The sequence below is a fragment of the Poecilia mexicana genome, unplaced genomic scaffold (genome assembly GCF_051168715.1).
Source record: "Poecilia mexicana isolate PSO_F unplaced genomic scaffold, ASM5116871v1 scaffold_16, whole genome shotgun sequence".
Classification (NCBI taxonomy): domain Eukaryota; kingdom Metazoa; phylum Chordata; class Actinopteri; order Cyprinodontiformes; family Poeciliidae; genus Poecilia; species Poecilia mexicana.
In genome coordinates, this window is record NW_028263385.1 from 18,084,663 (window position 1) to 18,103,082 (window position 18,420).

The 18,420-nt window shown below is 39.5% G+C and overlaps 1 protein-coding gene across 1 annotated transcript; it reads right to left on the reverse strand.

Annotated features, from left to right (window-relative positions):
• Window positions 1-27: 27 nt before the first annotated feature.
• On the reverse strand, window positions 28-18,367 carry jazf1b (JAZF zinc finger 1b). Its single transcript, XM_014994416.2, has 5 exons — window positions 18,104-18,367; window positions 7,252-7,324; window positions 6,417-6,607; window positions 4,588-4,757; window positions 28-2,572 (listed from the first exon to the last, which is right to left on the reverse strand). Exons 1-5 carry the CDS (start codon window positions 18,216-18,218, stop codon window positions 2,396-2,398), a joined length of 726 nt encoding a protein of 241 aa, XP_014849902.1. The 5' UTR covers window positions 18,219-18,367; the 3' UTR covers window positions 28-2,395.
• Between the last annotated feature and the right edge of the window lie 53 nt (window positions 18,368-18,420).

Consider the following 18,420-nt stretch of genomic DNA (forward strand, 5'->3'; position numbering starts at 1 on the left):
GATAAATGAATGAGCAGGAGTCGGAGGAACGGGTGAACTCTTTTATTGTAAAATTTACCAAGTTTTCATGAAGCAGCAGAAATACAGTACATTTGCTTTTTCTTGTTTGTTTGCTTTACAAAAACACAAAAATAAATGTAACACTTTAAAGGGTGATGACACATTCACTGTATGCCATTTATATACTGACGGTACAGCACAGCCGCAGTTCTTTCATATCTTACAGATCTGTCTCGCTCTTATTCAGGATGTGCAGATTTGAATCCAGTGGCACCAAGAAGGTTCGGATGCACAGCACAAACCGAATGGCGATGCATTCACACTCTGTCCCATATGAAAATAGAAATGTTTAGAAATGACAGTATGGTTGGACGAACACGTAGGATGACTGTCGGCGGACAGTTCAGCAGCACAAATACTTTCACCTCAAAAAAACGATTAAAACACAAAACACTTTCCAGAAACGGCAGCTCCTTTGAGCCCGAGCTCATTTAGGAAGGAGAGCGCTGCAGTGATAAACTCTCCTGGAAATGAAAGACGTAAAGGAAGGAGACCTTCTGAGCTTTGTTAGAAGAGCGCAGCTCAAAAGCCAGTGTCGGAGGGTTCGTAGGTTCACTCGGAAGGCAAAGTTATGCTACACTAAACGAACGTCGACCCCTCATTTACTTATAATTGTCTTCTAATGAGATTCATTTTTCTTTTACTCTTTCTAAACGGCTCAAAGCAACTGCTTCGGTTATTCTTGTCTTTCAGACCTTGTGTCTGGTTATTTGTAGAGATTTGTTTTCCTTTTTAAAAACCATATAATTTCAAAGGAGCATTTAGCGCAAGAAATTACACAATGTTCTTCACACAACATTTGACGCTAATCTTTAGGGATTTTCTTGCAGCTAATCAATAAAACAGTAATGCTCCAGTTTATCTAGTTGCGTACCAACGAAAATGTTAGAGATGCAAATTCTTCAGGCATTTAATAGGCGAATACCCAAGAACTGTCGGTGGGGAAAAAATGTAACGGAGAAGTAAGCTAACGTTCAGCTTCTTGGCCTTCGACCTCGACTCGACTGTAGCTTCGACTTCATGCCTGGAAACCGACAAAGTTAAATGAACTCAACAAAACCTGCAAGAACGGCGATCAAATACCCGGCCAGATTTATGCGGTTGAGTTGCAACTTGCTGAGAGACATGGACTCGACCTGCGTGTTTGAGAAAATAATTTTGCAGGCCCAGGTTTTTAATAGTCACAGAATGATGTCAGTTTTTGCGTCATTGTGCTCTCAAAAAAAAGAAAAATTAAAAAAGAGATCTGGTAAAATAAACCATTACAATCCTAAATGTATACAACATTATTGTCTATTTAATTCCTTTTCCTTCTGCAGCCGATTGCGATTGTTGGTACTTTGGCAGATTTTTCTCAATACTTCATTCTTATTATGGCACAAAATAGGAGCTGAATGCACAGCCACGGAGCCATTTCATTGTTTCTTCCTATTACTTGTAACTCAGGCAGTGAAAACTAAACAGAAATGGTTGGGGATAAAGCTAAACTGCTCGGTGACTCTCAAACTAAAGACATTCATAGACGTACTGTTAGGGTGTTTTTTGGAATAGGATAAGATTCAAGGCAACTGCTATACATTCAGAAATGTCACAATACTGAGGCCTGAAGAATTGGACTTGTTTACTCGTTTTTTTGTTGTTTTTTTAAAGTGCTTCAACGCCTTACTGTGGAATTAGGAAGGTCAGCTGCTTAGTCTTAAAGAAAGTTATCCAAGACACAAAGAACTGCTACTGAAAATGTTCTCGTGATCCCACCGAGCAGCATGGACTCATTTGAAACGATCAGGCAAAGGTGGAGCTGAAATGCTTGCAGAAAAATCACCTGAGATTATCCTTTGGTGTTCCCACAAAAGAGATGTTATGCACGTCCTACAAATGGGAAAAGTAACTGTGTTTAAGACAAAGCGACTCGTTATTCCCAGTCAGGCTACATTCAGTTTCTTCATTTGCATCGTTCCCATTTCAAGCTCAAAGGCTACGGCAGAGCGTTCCACGTATTCGGTATGTAAAGGACAGATGCATTTGTAAAACTAATCATCTCCTGGCAGCATCTCAAGTCTACATTATCAACAATAAGCACCATAAGTCAAGGGAACAAAAGTGGAATAAAAAAAAAAAAAACAAATATCTGAAATGTGCAAAAATACAAAATGTGAATGACATAAATAAGACAATTTGCATGGGGATTAAGGTTGAATTATACATATATAACTGTGCAAATAAAACATAGCCTAGTGTTCTAGCAAAGTGAAATGAAACTGGAGGCAGCGAGCGGCGCTGCTGGTGATGGATGTTTATATGGCCTGAGGGAAAGTGCTGGTCATTGACTCCACCTCTACTGCTGCTTCTTGCGGAAGCTGTCGGTGGAGATGGGTGGATGAAAGTTGATGGTGTGGTGCCGGAGACCCTGAGACGTCTTGTAGCTCTTCCCACAGCGGCACTTAAAAGGTTTGCGCACCCTGATCTGGGTCCGGTGTCCGTTCTTGGCATGATACTTGATGCCGTTCACATTCTGTTGCGAGGCAAGAAATTTGAAAACATTAAACATTATGCATGACAGACTGCATTCTGGAACTAAATGCTTGCTGACTTTATTTCAAAGTTTTAATTGCAGATAAAAGTACGAAAAACACGTATTATTTTCCTTCCACTTCACAAAGATGCACGATTTTGTGTCAAGTTTCAGACTTGTGGCTGTTTTGCGGCACAAAATATGAACAACTTCTAGAGGTTTGAATACTTTTGGCATTGTAGTATGTTGGGACCAGAGATCTGCCTCCAGAGCTTCGTACCGATTTTATTTGACCGGAGACAGAAAATATCTTAACTAAAATAACAATTAAGCTAAACTGTCCAAAATAGACATAGTTAACCCAGACATCTAATTATAGGCCTAATGTGGGCAAAAACAGATATTACCCACAAATATTTAACATGTGAGGTATTGTGTATTATGTTGCATAATTTCGAGACACACACACACACAAAGTTTGCAGTCAACAGAAGGCTTGTTCTGCTCCTAAACAGATCCCTGCTGCTGCCTTAAGCCTTAGTCATTGCCTATAACTCTGTCATTCACGTCAGCAAAGCAATTTTCTCAGGCTGTGCAGAATTTATCCCAACCACACACACCAGATGTGGGCGGAAAATCCTATAAAACTCCATATCACTGAGGTGGACTGGATGTATGCCTTTAAGTTGTTGTACTGCCCAACAAAGAACCCATTTTCCACTCTCCAGTTCTCTCTTTCTCATACACACACACACACACGCACACACACACACTCACACATATATATTTATATACATTTAGACATAAAACATATATATTTATAGGATATAGGATGAAATGTGCGAGCCTGAAATCCCATCTATCCCTGCTGTGAAGTATGGGAGTGGCACCGTCATGCTGTGGGAGTGTTTTGCTTCAGGAGGGACTGTTGTACTTCATATGAGGAAGAAACGTTCTCAAAACATTAAAGCAACAACTCAAGACATCCGCCAAGAAGACAAAACTTGGACTAGCGTGGCAATTGCCTCCCTACGCAATTTTACTCGATTCTCATCTCCCTTCAGCGTTCCATTTGGAATTTCTCCCATTGAGCTTGATTTCTCTGGTTGAATTTCGACTGGGCCAATCGCTGAAGAGATGGAGGTGTAAACGATGACGTCTAGTTTCTGTTCTGTCTTTGAATTGTAATCCGCTCATGTAGGGTTGTAGTTTGGCAAAGGCAAAGGAGGATGTGAACAGAGCCATGCAGTTCGTGTTGGATACACTTCTAAGTATTGAGCAATTAAAGTCAGAGCAAGAGGAATGTTTAAGACATTTTATTGCTGGCCAAAGATGTTGTGGCCCGACTCTCCATGGTGTTGTTTACAGCACATGCAATTTCCAGTAATCTTCAACGAGCTGGCGCACTGCATGTCACGGCCATCGTCAGCGACTGGGTAAAACTTAGAACTTCAACAGAGTCCACGCCCCCAGCAAGCAATTGTTTCTCAATAGTTGAGTGTAAAGATCCTCTGTACGAAGCCAAAGCGTAGAACAAAGGGCTGGTTTTTACCAGGGTAAGCTTGGGCACAATTGTGTTTTCCACTAAGAGAACGATCCCAATCACGCAGTCAAATTAGTTACAAAGCAGCATTACTGAAACTATGATGAAAATATTTACTCAACAATCTTTTATTTACAACAAAGTCAGCTGGATGGTACTACCAGTGACAAAAATAACTGACATGCCAATATAAAGAAATGCGTATAATGTTATAGGGAGATGAAATCCAGTCAGATCTCAATTTGTGTGTGAGATCTGACTGGATTTGTGAGAAAACAGGAAAGGGCTTTTTTGCTCAATAGGATAAATAATTCCCTTGCGTGTAACAACATAATAATAATTATTTTTTGTCTAAAAGGACATAGGCAGAATGTTATAAGATTTAGTAAACAAACATTAGACTAAAACTAAAACGATGACAGATGACTAAAAATGCAATTTTAAGATCTGATAAGTCACGGATGAAACATACCTTGTATCTTTTCTTACAGCCGGGAACAGGGCAGGCGAAAGGCTTCTCATCTCCTCCGTTCATGCACATAGAGCTCAGGATAGACTCGGAGCTGATGGCGCTCTCCGTGGTCCACGACTCGTCACTGTCAGACGCCTCAAACTCTACATCCTCGTCGTCACACTCGCTACCTGCGGGAAGAAAAACAACAGGAAGCACAAACATTTAACTCAGATTCACAGCATCCAAAACGAAGATGCTCTGATTCATGCCTTTTGACTTCCTTGTGGCAATTAGATCTCAGCCCTTGGGCTTTCCGTCTGACAAACGCAGACCTTTCTCAGCAGCAGTTCCCATACTCGCCTCTTCCTGAATGCTCAATAGGATAATACCCAGATTTTAAGAAGAACTGCAATCAGCCAATTATGGGAAAGAATCGTGGGTTGAGAAACTTCTTTTTGTTTTACATTAATTTTGTTGTTCTCTTTGAGTATGTGGGAAAAATGCTGCAAAGCTGTATGAAAAAAACAAAAACAAAAAAATAAAAAAACGTTTCCGGTAGAAGTTAAAGGGGAAAAAAAAAGAACGGTTTTCAATTTTTCTTTGACAAAAATAACTCTGAGAAGTGTGACTCACATATGTATTCAGCTCCTCTGTCTTAAAATGTTTGTAGCAACAGTTTATTTTTTTTTAAGTCCGCCAATAATACCTGCTGAGTGAGATTGACCAGAGGGCGCATGTGAACAAAATGTCAAAGCTCCTCAGTTAGATTCAAATCGTGGCCATTCAAATACAAAACCATGCAAAAAATTCAACCCATTTCTTTGCAGCTCTGGATCTTTGTTTTGTCTTTGTGCTGCTATTAGAACAAAAACCTCCCACTCAGTCTCAAGACTTTTACAACCTGCAAAAACTTAATGTCTCGCATTCAGTAGGTAGACCGAAAAAATTCTGTTTTAGTCCCATCTGAGCAGATCACCTTCTTTCCCACCTCCTCCAGAGTACCCTGATGGGTACTGCTCTGCTTAACGCTCTCGTTGCTAAGCCTGCCACTAAAAAAAGAGTCCGTATTAGAACATCCCTAATGAAATCATTCTACATTACACTACAAAACCCACAATGGGTAGGATGTCATCATTTTTCAATAGAAAGTGGTCTGCATAGGAACTGTTAAGAGTTCAATTTGATTCAGTCCTCTGTCAGGTGAGGCGGTAGAGGAAACGCACTGTAAAAAGCTTAATTAAAGGAAGCCGTCATTTCTGCAGCTCCGTCAGACTCAATGTGAGACACAGAAGCAAGACCATTTTAGCAGGTAACAGGAAGTTGCACTGTTTTATCCTGCTGAGCTTTCAGCCTTTGTCTAGCATGTTCAACGGTACATGCTAGAAACCTCGGAGTTAAGGATAGGATCTAGATTATGGTAAGAACACACAAAGAGACCGAGGTTGTATTTATGCTAGCCCCCACGAACTGAGCTAACAGCTATGGGAAAATGCTAAACATAGTCTTAAATGTGAATTCTAACATTATTTTCTCACATTTAAAATGGTGCATTTTTGGTTTATAACAAATACTTTCACGCACCATTGCCTCTGTTTCTAACATAGATAATGAATGTGTACTCAATAATGTGTGACAGCTAGGGAAAAAAATAAGATGAATTCCGTTCTCATACTGTATATTCTTGTGTAATAATTCCTAAAGGCAGAAAACAAACAAAAAAGGCATCTTGAAAATCCAAACCAGGAAATTCTGATCAGTGCACCTCTACTTTGAATGATATTTATGATATTTATTTGCTGCTATGAGGCGAAACTGCTCATCTCACTGGGAATGAGAACAACGGGTACCTGTCGGTGTACTGCTGCGGAAGGAAGAGGAAGGGGTGATCGGTGGGGTGACCGGAGGGGTGAGGTTTCCACTGGTGTGACGGGGTGGCGTGGAGACGTTGGTGCGTGACAACGCGGCCGTCAGAGAGAGCTTAGGCTGCACCTTTTTCTTCAGGGCCTCGTGTTCTCGCCTCGCAGCGTCTGTCATGAACCTGGCATTGTGAATCACAAAGCTGCTCAGTGTTTGTTAAAAAGAAAGAGGAAGAAAAAAAATCATGAAAAGAAAGTAATTTCACACTTTCTTCACTAATTAACTTGGAGCCCTTCAGTTGTAGAACGCATGGTTGGAAAAAAAACACCACTGGCCACATTTCCATGAAAAAAAAAACCTTTTATTGGAGTAGTAAAGTCTTTGGTAAATTGGTATAATAAGATAGAAGCATTAACACAGACACTGGTGAAGGAAAAGTGGAATTAGCAAATTAAGTAACAGCCACATGAAGATGCGTTCGTAAAAGCAGGGAGACAGTGGGACACTCTGTCGTACTCTGGCGTACTGTGGAAGGCCAATAAAAGCTCTGTTTGAGCCCCATATCAAAGGCAGCTGGGATGATCTCAGAGCAGTAAAAAAAACACAACGCCACAGAAATTAATCTAAGCAGTCCTCCAGATGACAAATGAATCTGTCAGCAACACTTAATGAGTCTCCCACATAATATAAAACAGAAGCAGCTGATTCAGAAGAAGTCTCGTAATAAAATTAATCTGAGGTGAAATCAGATCAATTCGTGAATTTTTAGAAGCAGGTTTTGAAAATAATAATAATAATTAAAAAAAAGAAAAAAATCGCCCTTACCTATTGATGTAGCTGAGAGCAATATATGTCGGCTGCTGCTGTTCCTGCTTCTCCAAAAAACAGGGGTCTGTTTCTAGGCAGATAGAGAAACAGAAATATTGGAAGGAGTTGAAAAAAATGAACTAAATATTCACCAAATCCTGAAGGCCTTTAATATATATATATATATTATTAGCTTTTAACACTTCAACAGCTTCTCCTTTTAAGGTTGATGTAAAACCAATAAAATAATCTAATAAAATATCATCTAATCATATAAAAAAAGTACATTCACAAATGAAGCGTTCCATACACCTGAGCAAGGTGGTCCTGTGCTAAAAGTAATTGATCTTGTTGAGCTCGTAGATTGTTAAAGCATTTTTATCTAGAGGAACAATCTTTATTCTTTATTTCCTAGTCCACATAAATTCAATCCATGAATGATTAAGGCATACATAAGGTTTCACACTACAGCATTTAACACATTTTAAACAGAAGACATTCTGTAATGGCGTAGTAGTAGACAGTCTTTCCTATACAGCCTTGTTCACCGCAAAAGATAATTGGTAAAGAAGCTGATTAGTTGATCTGGGATCTTTGAACAATCATTGGAAAGTTGCATGGAACTGTGAAGAAATATGTGCACAGGCAACAGTTAAAACTGCACCCTTTACAGGAATGAACTAGCTGGACTTTGAACCTTCTCCCACTGTCAAAGGCAGGCTGGTTTAATGACCATGTGATTGTGTGGACAGCAACCTGGCCTGGCATAAACTCCACATGAAAATGAGAGACATCAGATAGTCCAAAAAAACTGCAAACAAGCTGAAGGATCCTATTAAAGTAACCGAGCCTCTGATTAATTTCATGCCACACCACTCAGATGTCATAATTCATGTAAAAGGAGCCCCAACCAAGTACTCCACACTATGTACGTAAATACTACATGAGACTCTATTGGTCTCTATTGGCCCTACATTTTATTTTCATCTTCTGAAAAACGTCTTTATCATAAAAAGAGACAGAAATAAATGTTTAACCTTTATCTCAATCAGTTTCACTTTCTGAATTGAAAACACTGTGTTCTCTCTTTACTTGGATGTCAGATTTTATGAGTTCCCAACTGGGACACCAACAAAAAAAATATCCTTGAAGTCCATATTCTGAGGAGAAAAATCTGAGATTGCTGAGCAACCCTGACTTCACTATCTAATATGGCTGCAAGCATATAGAAAGTAGTATATACTCTAAACTAAGACCTTTGTTGAACTAGTCTGTGTAATCATGTCCTGTTTTGTGTATGGAAGCATAGAACAGAAAGAAACATAGCAGTGGTTTGTATTGGGAATAGCATTTAGAATTAAAACTATTCTGATCCCAAGTCCGCTTTCTGACCTTCGATCAAAATGCTCCTAACTGATGTGATGGCATTCCAGCTCAAATCTCCAAGTTACAAAACAGATGGATTGCTATAATCATTTTGGTATTGACTACAATTATCAACGCCAGGTGATAAAAGTGAATTTCTCTCCATTTTCTGTGTTCAAATACACACAAAAAACACGTAAATAACCAGGTAAAATGTACAGCTCTATGTGGGCCATCACTTCAATACATTCCCTACAATCTATATGCAATCCATTTTTGAGATACAAAGACAACACACCACGCTAACATGTCTGAAATCAATGTGAGGGACGATTTGTTTTGGTATAAACTACTATAACCAATGCAAGATAATGACAGTATGTCTCTCCATTTTAAGATATTTCACATTGTCATTTGTTTAATGAGATGCAATTAGTCAGAAGTGCTTTGTTTATAGTTTTTTTGCCAGCAGTTTTCACTTAGTTCTATATGTGTGCAGCCATATGTGTGACACTGGAGTAATATATAAACCATCAGAAGCGCTAACAAATAGTTTAAACAGAAAGCCAGAGTGAATACTCAACCCAGGACTAATAGGTAAACTCCCACCTTCCCAGTCAAGACCATGACCATAATGAACATTTATTTTATTTTTTTTTTCTGACTTCTACCTTGTAAACGTTGATTTCCAAGCATAAAGCAAACTCACTATATTTCCTCTGTTATGGGTATTTAAAGTAGTGAGAGAATCCAGCCTCTTTGGATTGACAGACTGTTGCGCATATAAATATAATGCATACTGAGGTGTTTTCAGAACATTTAGAAACACAACTCACCAATTTTTTAAAGCGACAGACTTCGTGGCCTAACTATAAAGTCTTCTCCGTTCCCCTTGTAACAACACAGTTTTATTATAGAACATCAAGTAAATGACATCTCACTATTTCTAGGTTCTTAAAATGCTGCCCTGCAGAAACCAAATTGCACACATATGACCACACTCTGCACATTGTATGTTTTTTGCTTTCTCAGTTCCACACATCCATCCTGTTCAGTGGTGCTAAATGTACAACAATAGCCAATCTCCACACCCTGAGGTGAAAGCGTGACTGACTTCAATCACTCTTCCCTCTGTTATGGGAGAAGAAAGACAGCCCATAAAACAACACTTTGTACCACTTCCCAGCTGAGCCTCCCTGCTTGCGTCTCTGACAGGGTTGCTGTGAAAGACTGCTCGGCCCCCTGGGGTCTCAGTCCATTGCTTGGTTTTTATCCAGCTCATTTACCATGGAGCCATTTATTAGGCCATTGATTTTTAAACTATTACCATTGAAGAAGAAATTGTAACATTAATAATACTGCAAGTTTTGTTTACTGTTAGCATCATTTTCTCTCACTGTAATGACGGTTGCAATGAGAGAAAAAAAAATAATTAAAGGTTTTTTTGTGAAGAGGTTGTAATTAAATCACTCCTTTGGCCAGAATTGCCTTACTATGCCAAATTGTATAGTAATATAATTAATTTTTTTCAAATCCTCAGCTAGCCTGCTGAGGATCATATTACATAATATCAATTGAATTGAAATGTGGACATTGACTAGGACACTCAAACCTTCATTTAGTTTTTTTTAATTTTTTATGAGGCATTTCGTTTTGGTATTGTTTCAGACCTTTATCAATGCTTTAGCTTAATGTCATGATCCGATTGATGAACGCTCTTCTTCGGGATCTTCTGGCCGCAAATGTAATCATGCTCTGATCAATTATAGCAAGTCACTGAGAAGCTGGAGCAGCAAAGCAGTCCCAGACCATCAAATTACCACAACCACGTGTCAAGTCGTCAGTAAACTGCCTTTTTGTTATCTGAAATTTTGTTAGTTTTTCACCAGATTTAATGGAATTCATACATTTCAAAAGTTCCACAGAATCCACAGAATATTAGGCCTCATTAGACCAACGGTCGTAGGCATTGTTAAGATTCTTTTTAGAGGAAGTGTGAGAAGGGCCTTTGCATTATTTTTGGTTAGCAGTAGTTTTTTTTGCCTTTGGGCTCTTCAATGGAAATCCTTTTTTGCCCTGTATTGTGGTTTTTTTGTGACCTGCTGTATGTGTGTCCTTGGGATGATCCACCATTGTTGCATTTGTGGATAATGGCTCTCACTGTGGGTTTGAGTCCCAAAGACTTAGAAATGGTTTTGTAACTCTTTCCACACTTTGCTTGCCATCTGTTCCTGCATTTTTGTTTTCAAATTGGGACATGTGGTGTTGCTTTTTTTTTATTTTTTATTTTTAGATCTTTAGCATACGCTATTTAAGTGATTTCTTGATAATACCAGTTAAAATAGTAATCCTGCCAGGGTTTAGTGACTGGGATTGAACCCAGCTTTTGAGAAAAAAAAAAAAACACAAAACAAAAAAAAACAACTAATCTGTCTATTAGCTTGGTACAAGTTTTTTGAGGCCATTATTAAAGCAATGTTAGTGCTGGCGTTGAAGATCTTTCAAATTTCTAATTGCAGTTTCTTGAAACTATACAGGTCTTAACCTGAGATTACAGATGGTTCTCTGAAGGCCATGTGCAAGCGTTTCATTAATCGTAGATTTATCCCTGGTGTGAAGGACAGCACATTTTACTCTACTTTCCAATGATGTCATGAAAACAAAGAGTTGGAGGCACGCATTCATTATGACACTAGTCCCATGCCAAAAGCCAGAGGCAACCCTGAGACTGCTCAGAGCTTTGCAGTAATGGCATGCGTGTGTGCAAGAGTGCAACAGAAATCCCTCCAAAAATCCCTAATGAGTCTCAAGCTGTGGATTGGCGGCCAGCTCAAACAGCAGTGGATCGGTCCGTTCCCACACACTGTAAATCACAAAAGCCTCAGGTGGGGACTGCAAAAGAAGGCCTGCAGGGACCACATCCCCCTCCCCCACAGCCTCTAGTGTTCTTTTAGGGCCACCATGAGTCAAGGATCAGGAGGAAGGTGCCTCAATTGGAGATGGGAACCCCTCTAATCAAACTACACAGGTGGTCCACCATGGTGGGCAACGATTAGAAGGCTTCTAGGAAACAAAGAGTTAGTGTAAGTCAGTGTAATCTGTACTTATGTCTACACATATGTGCCGATGTTGTAGGGCTTACATAAAGAAAAAACTATAATGACACCCAACAGAGCAGCTATTTTAATCTAAAGCAGATTTTTATTATTTATCGCAAACACTTACGGGCCATTCGCACTTGACAATCAATTCGTGCACGAGGGCTTAACGAAGCGATATTAATGATTGTTCCTATCTGGCCTCAACCATAATTGTCCCAGTTTGATCTAAATTTTGATTGGTCCTTTTTGCACCACTTCAGTGAGTTTCTGTTTGTGCTTTCTGTTCTGTCTGACGGCATCCCGTCCGCTTAACAATTATCGTCACCCTTTGCAAACACGCGTGCAAAAGCCTTGAAACAAATCGCTCATAGTGAGCTGAGGTGTAGATTCGTTTTTTCTTTTTGCCTTTTAATAATAAATGTGGTATTTGAATGGAAGGTTCTCATGTCTTTCCCATTTTGAGAAGAGGTTAAAGGAAATAATCCTCCTTTTCAAGTCATATGTACTCCACACCAGACAAACAGGAGGTCACAGGTCAAAGTTACTGAATGCTTTAAAAAAAACGGCAAGCATAAGTCAAGTGCATTTTTGGATGTTGAAGGTAGGACTTTTCAATTTTTTTTCCACTGTGTGTGTGTACGTGTGTGTATGTTGTGTGATTTTTTTTCAGTGAAATTTAAATTACTACATGCTAATTGTGATTGGATTTGTGGCTGTAGGGAGTAAGCGCAGGCCAAATAATCCAGTAACACTTAACAAAAAGGGTCTCTGTGGTGGTCCGCATCAGAACGATCGCGCGGCACACCTTCCTCAGGCAGCGGCGGAAGTGACGCCTGCGAGCCTCTCATTAGAAACATCCTCCACCGGACTAGCGTCCTCACCCTTGTGTGCACACCAGACGCACAGTCCCCTCTCTCATTTCCACCAGCATCTGGCTGCTCCATCCCTGACAGTCAAATGCACCGTGGGGCAGAGGTGAGTGGTGAGCATTATGGTGACATGTTTATGGCGACTGTGAGCTGCAGGGAACATTACCAGGAGTGGTGGCACAGGTAATTCATTACAATGTGACCTTTGAGAAGGAAATGAAACGGAGACAAGCTCCATGTGAAAGCCGCTCTTTGGTGGTTTCTGGGGAGACACCGAGGGAATAAAATGATTCATTATAAGTTTGACACACACACAGCAACCTATACAGCCCATGCGTAAATGCAGAATCCCTCAACGTTGGATCTTTCCAAGTGTTTTATCAACCATGTAAAAAAAAAAAAAGTACCATTTTTAAACTTCATATTACGAACATTTGAAAAGTCTCATGAGCCTGACATTAACGTTGACAGGTATAAAAAGAAAATATTAAAGGAGATGATAATTAAAAATTCCATTCAAACTTTTTGAAATTGAATATCACTGCAGATCTATCACAATAAAACAGTCCAAAAAAAATAAATAAATAATTCTAGTGTTGCAAAGCTCTAAAAGCTTATGCAGTTTCGGCAACAAAAGCGTATTCTCTATAAAAGCAAATTAGCTTGGTTTTATGGAAACCAAAGCATTGTTTGGCTTTGTAAGCAAAAACAATATGCGAAAACATGTAGATTAGGAAACAGGTGTTTACTGTTGCAATGAATCTATGCAACTGCGGTGATCAACACCAGCAAAGATTCTGCAGTAAAACCGGGAGGCAACAAAAGAAACGCTTATCGCAACAAAACCGATGGCAGAAATATAATCACACTGAATTTCTAAGCTGCACAATGTTTTTTTTTTTTTTTTTTTTTTCAGGTAATGGATTCCCCCCCACAGAGAGGCAACAGTGGGGGATTGGGGAAATGTAATTAGCCCCACCAGGTGCACAGATCAGGGAACTAGTTACTGTTTAACAAATTTATTACTTCCGCACTTTTTTTTTTTTTTTTTTTTTTTTTTTTGAATGACTGCAAGTTGTTGGGGAAATAAAAACAAAGCTCAATAAGTGTCCAACAGGACTGGCAACAAACAGACTTTGTTGTGTTCCTGAGCTTACTGCCCATTTCAAGCTTCTACTATTACTGACCCTGCTGGCTTCCTGCTCACAGGTCAAACAACACATCCGCAGCATCCTTCTGGTCTAAAGCTGACTGAGCACACGGGGACATAGGCATAGTTTAAATTCTACTATATTCAAATATAAGGCTAGTTTGTCAGATTAAAATCACTTTAAAAATACCAACTTTTAAGCAAGTATTAAAAATATTTTTTTTTTATCCTGTGAGCAGAAAATCATCATAAATAAAGGCGTCAATCTATCTACCTGTCTGTCTATCACAATTATTATAAAGGAGGTTTGACAAAATAGTGCATTCAGAGGGATATCTCCCAATCAACAGACTAGCAGCGCCCTCTCTTGTTCACAGGCCCATTCAGCAGTCTGCCCACAAAGCTCATGTACAAGAATGTATGCTTATTATCAGGCGCCTAATTACGATGGGGGAATGTGCCTTAAGCAGCAGGCCACCAGATGAGGAGGAAGACATGCCAAATCAAGCACCCCCTCTGTAATTATGCATCACAGGCACTTGGCACAACGCGCAAGATTTCGCACTTCTCTGAGTGTGTGCAGGCCGGCAGAGAGGGGAGAGGATAGAGGTGGGTGGGGGCCAGAGGGGCGGGGGGAGAGTTTTTCCCCTTTGAGCCAACTAATTGCTTCATTATTCCCTAACAAGTTATTTGAAAGCCTTGCTGTTTTTTTTTTTTTAAACTAAAGCTAACACCTCTGACACATGCACATGCAGCACCAGTCTGAAAGCCGACGATATTAAAGCCAGTCAAGCAACAAACAAGAACAACAGAGGTACCTGAGCCCTGTCACCTTCAATAATAAGGGCCTGAAATATCGGATCAGGGGAGCAGATGTTGGAGCGAAGGGTCACGCTGTGGGGAAGGGAAGTTGCATTTTTGCCACACCAACAAAAAGTATGTGAAAGCTAAGAAAATGTAATGGCACCGTCTGATGCAGCTTAACCTAAAAAAACGGCACGTCTTTAGGTTCTCAAATGCTGTAATCTTTTAAAAAAGTACAAAATCTTTAAAAGAATAAAAATAGATGACACGTTCTATTCATTTCAAAAATATTGACTCCCAGTTCCAGATTCATCAGTGATTCTGGGACTTATTTTGCCACCCTGGAACTAGAGACGCATCAATCAGGCAATTTCTTGACTGGTTCCAATTTCCGTCTTTCTTCGAGGTCTGACTTGCTGATTCAAAGATTGATTCCATTTTTTTTTTTTTTTTTCAGTTTTATTTTTCTAAAGGGTACAACAGACAACAAATAAAATGTTGTCCTTGACTGACCAGGCAGTTTGAAATATATCAGAAAGAAAGTACTGGCGATTTTAACAGTGCTTTTACAAATGTGAAATGGTGGGAGATGTTGACCTGCCAATCACCAATCCGAGTCATGCAATTTAAGAATATTTATGAAAATGGAGAACCTTAGCAATAAAAGGTAGAAAAACAAAGATTGACATAATGTGGAGGAGTCAACGGGGAAAAGCCTCCACAAATATTGCCTTTAAAAACCTGATTTTTTTATTTCAAAGACATAATCTCACACTTAAAAATGTGCTATGGCTCCCTAATAGTTAGATCTGGAGATTTTATCCTTATTGTCATCATCATCTACATCTGTTTGCCACAGCTCGAGTTACCTGTTCTCTTATCTTTTGAATTTTGAAGACCGTCAACAATAAATGGGCCTCTGTGTTACATCATGTTTATGCAGCACAATAATTATGGCAGTGCTGGCATTACAACCAAAACATCACTCTTTTCTATGTATGGGAAGGTTTCATGTGTGAAATCTACAGCTCCCTGCTGGTGAACATGTGTAAAAAAAAGGCCTTTAATTAAACCTTAAACTTAAAATTTTTGATACACTAGGACCTGCCCATACATAGATAAGAGTGCTGATCCCATGCTCGTGGAATTTGGATACATCTACACATAAAACCTCGTGCACTACTTTATACCTGTTGGAATCTAAAAGTAAAAAGAAACATGTTGCATGTATTTAACCCCAAATAGACCCATTGCTAATATAGACAGTACGATCAAGAATAGCTGATTTGAAAGTGGGAAGCAAGTAATGTGAAAAATTAGTGAGGTTCAAGTGGAACTTGATCATCCAGTGACCTTCATTAAATGTTGTTAAACGCCCCTCGAATAGATAAGGAAAAATAGCTTGAAAAATAAATGAATTAATTCAAAATGATTTCTTGAGTGTACCCGATATTAGTCCTGCTTCATTTATTGCATAACACTTAGGGAGGGGCTTTGATTGAAGTGGGATGGCCTGTAAATTTGACAACATCTGTGAGGCAATTTTATCTGCAGCAGCAGCAGCAGCAGCAGCAGCAGCAGCAGCAGCAGTGTTGTTGAGCTGCTTGCAATCCCACCCAAAACTGATAGGACATTAAACTGGCCTCTTTTATATGCATTGTTACACTTCTTGTTAAAGACAGTCTGTCAGAGTTTTACTAGCCAACACCAATCCCTATTTTTTTTATTGTTTTACCAAGTGTAACTTCTTTTTTTAGTACTGTTTTACATGCAAACAAAATTCTGTAAAAGTTCTTTATTTCGGTAATTAAGTGTGGCAGAGATTGACCATAAAGGAAGAAAACACGTGCTGCAGATTCCTTGACAGAGAAAGTTGTTTTAAAAGCAACAGAAAATAAAAGCATGAGAAGATTATCTTATGCATCAGAGCATATCTTACTAACCTTTATCTGTTTCTTAAAACAACCTACGTCAAAGGTCATGCCGTTTGTTCATGTGTTTACAGACTAAAATGTCAGTTTTTATTAATTTAATGACTCAAAAAGTACACCTTTGGCAGATAACGATTTTATCTGCCTGGGCTGCCTAGCTGTTTGAAGGCATGCCAAGATTTTACAAAGTTGTGCTGTCAAAGCCTCTAAAATGTATCTGTCATATTATAGTGAGATGCCAGAGAAAGTGCTGCAGTGACTGAAGTTTTCTCAAGCTTTATGGAGCATAGTAACGGAGTTCTCCACTTTCCCCACCTGTTGCTGTAATGAAATGACATCAGACTTTTATGGAACTTTTCAACCCTCAAAGGGTTAATAGGTGCACCATTCCTCTCACCCAAAAACTGCTGGAGACCCGCAACCTGGTACAGAAGTGCAGGTATAGAACATGGATGGATATTTTTGACAAGATATCAGCAGCATGTCTGCCAAGCAGCTGACTGCAGACTGCCTAGTAGAGCTTGGCTAACTAATGTGCTAATATTGGCTGTTAGACTCCCAGTGTACCCCATAAAGAACAAAGCAGCAACCAGGAATTATATGCTGCATAATAAACCCATCTACTTGCAAAGCTTCTGCACTATTTAAGTGTTTGATCTACATTTTTGATAAAGTCCAGGTGTCAGAATAAAAACAGATGCAAAAAGTTCTAGATAAACATCAGAAGTGTAATAATCAATACTTTATCAGTAGTAAGAAAACTAGTTGCTTTTTCTCTTTTAAGTAAAAGTAATTTGACCCCGTTTTACTATTTCTGTGTAAAACGTAAATGGTGGTAACATTAGGTAGCATTAACATTCTGGTCAATACATTTAAATTTGGTCAGCATCCCCTTTACAAATTACTGCTACGCAGAATTTTACAAATAAGATTAGTATTTAATAAAAAAACAATATCAATAATAATGATAATAAAATTTTTCCTTATATAACTTAGCCAAGAGCTATAGAATATGCAGTATGAACCTATATATTCTCTACAACAAGCTGACGTCAAACCTAGTGAATTACAGAAAAAGGAAGAACAATATAATAACTATCTTACAAGATAGGTTGACAAAAAAAATGCAAATCACTAATAATGTTTGTCCAAAATACTCCATTTATTCTGAAAGAAGTTTGTTTTCTCCAGGCTGAAACTTCATCAAGTGATAGACAAAGTTAACACCAGCAACGCAGAAACGTGTTTGAGGATTTTTTGCATTATGACGTACTGAGTGCTGCTAGGCAAACATCAAAACGCTGGTAATTATTCAATGCAACCCAATGAATAAAATGTATAAGCGGCGCTTTGATCTCTGCGCGCGGCCTTGCCTCAGATGCCGCACGAGCGACTTGCCAGCCCACAAAGTGTCTCCGGTTTCTCTTACCGACTTATTTCAGTTCTCCAACTCTGTCAGTGTTACTGCTATACAGAAAGTAACTGAGCTCTTTAGACAGAAACGAACAGGATCCAGCGGAACATCAGCAGTCACCACACCTAGCAACCGGGTTGCCAGGACGCAGGAAGTAACTTGTTAGCTGTAGCCTCTAGTAGCCACGTCTGCTAGCTTCGGCCGTGGCGGGTCGCTCGGTGCTGTGCGGCTCTTACCGATGTGGTTATCCTCGATGTGCACGATGAGCTCGGTCAGGGAGTCAAAGTGAAGCCCGCAGCCGGCGAACCTGCAAGCGTTGGAGAAGAAGGAAACAGCCGCGATGCCTGTCATGGTCGCCGTGACATTTGAAACGAAGGTAGGCAGCAGTGGAGCAGAGGCAGCGGGGTAAAGCAGCGGTGAGAACAGCTGGAACGGAGCTGTGACTCCTCCGAGCTGCGTCAGACCAGCTGGAGACCGACAGCAGCACCGGATGTGAAGCTGCAGACTTTCATTTGAAAAGCACAACAGTTTTCAGATAAACTGCAAGCACGGA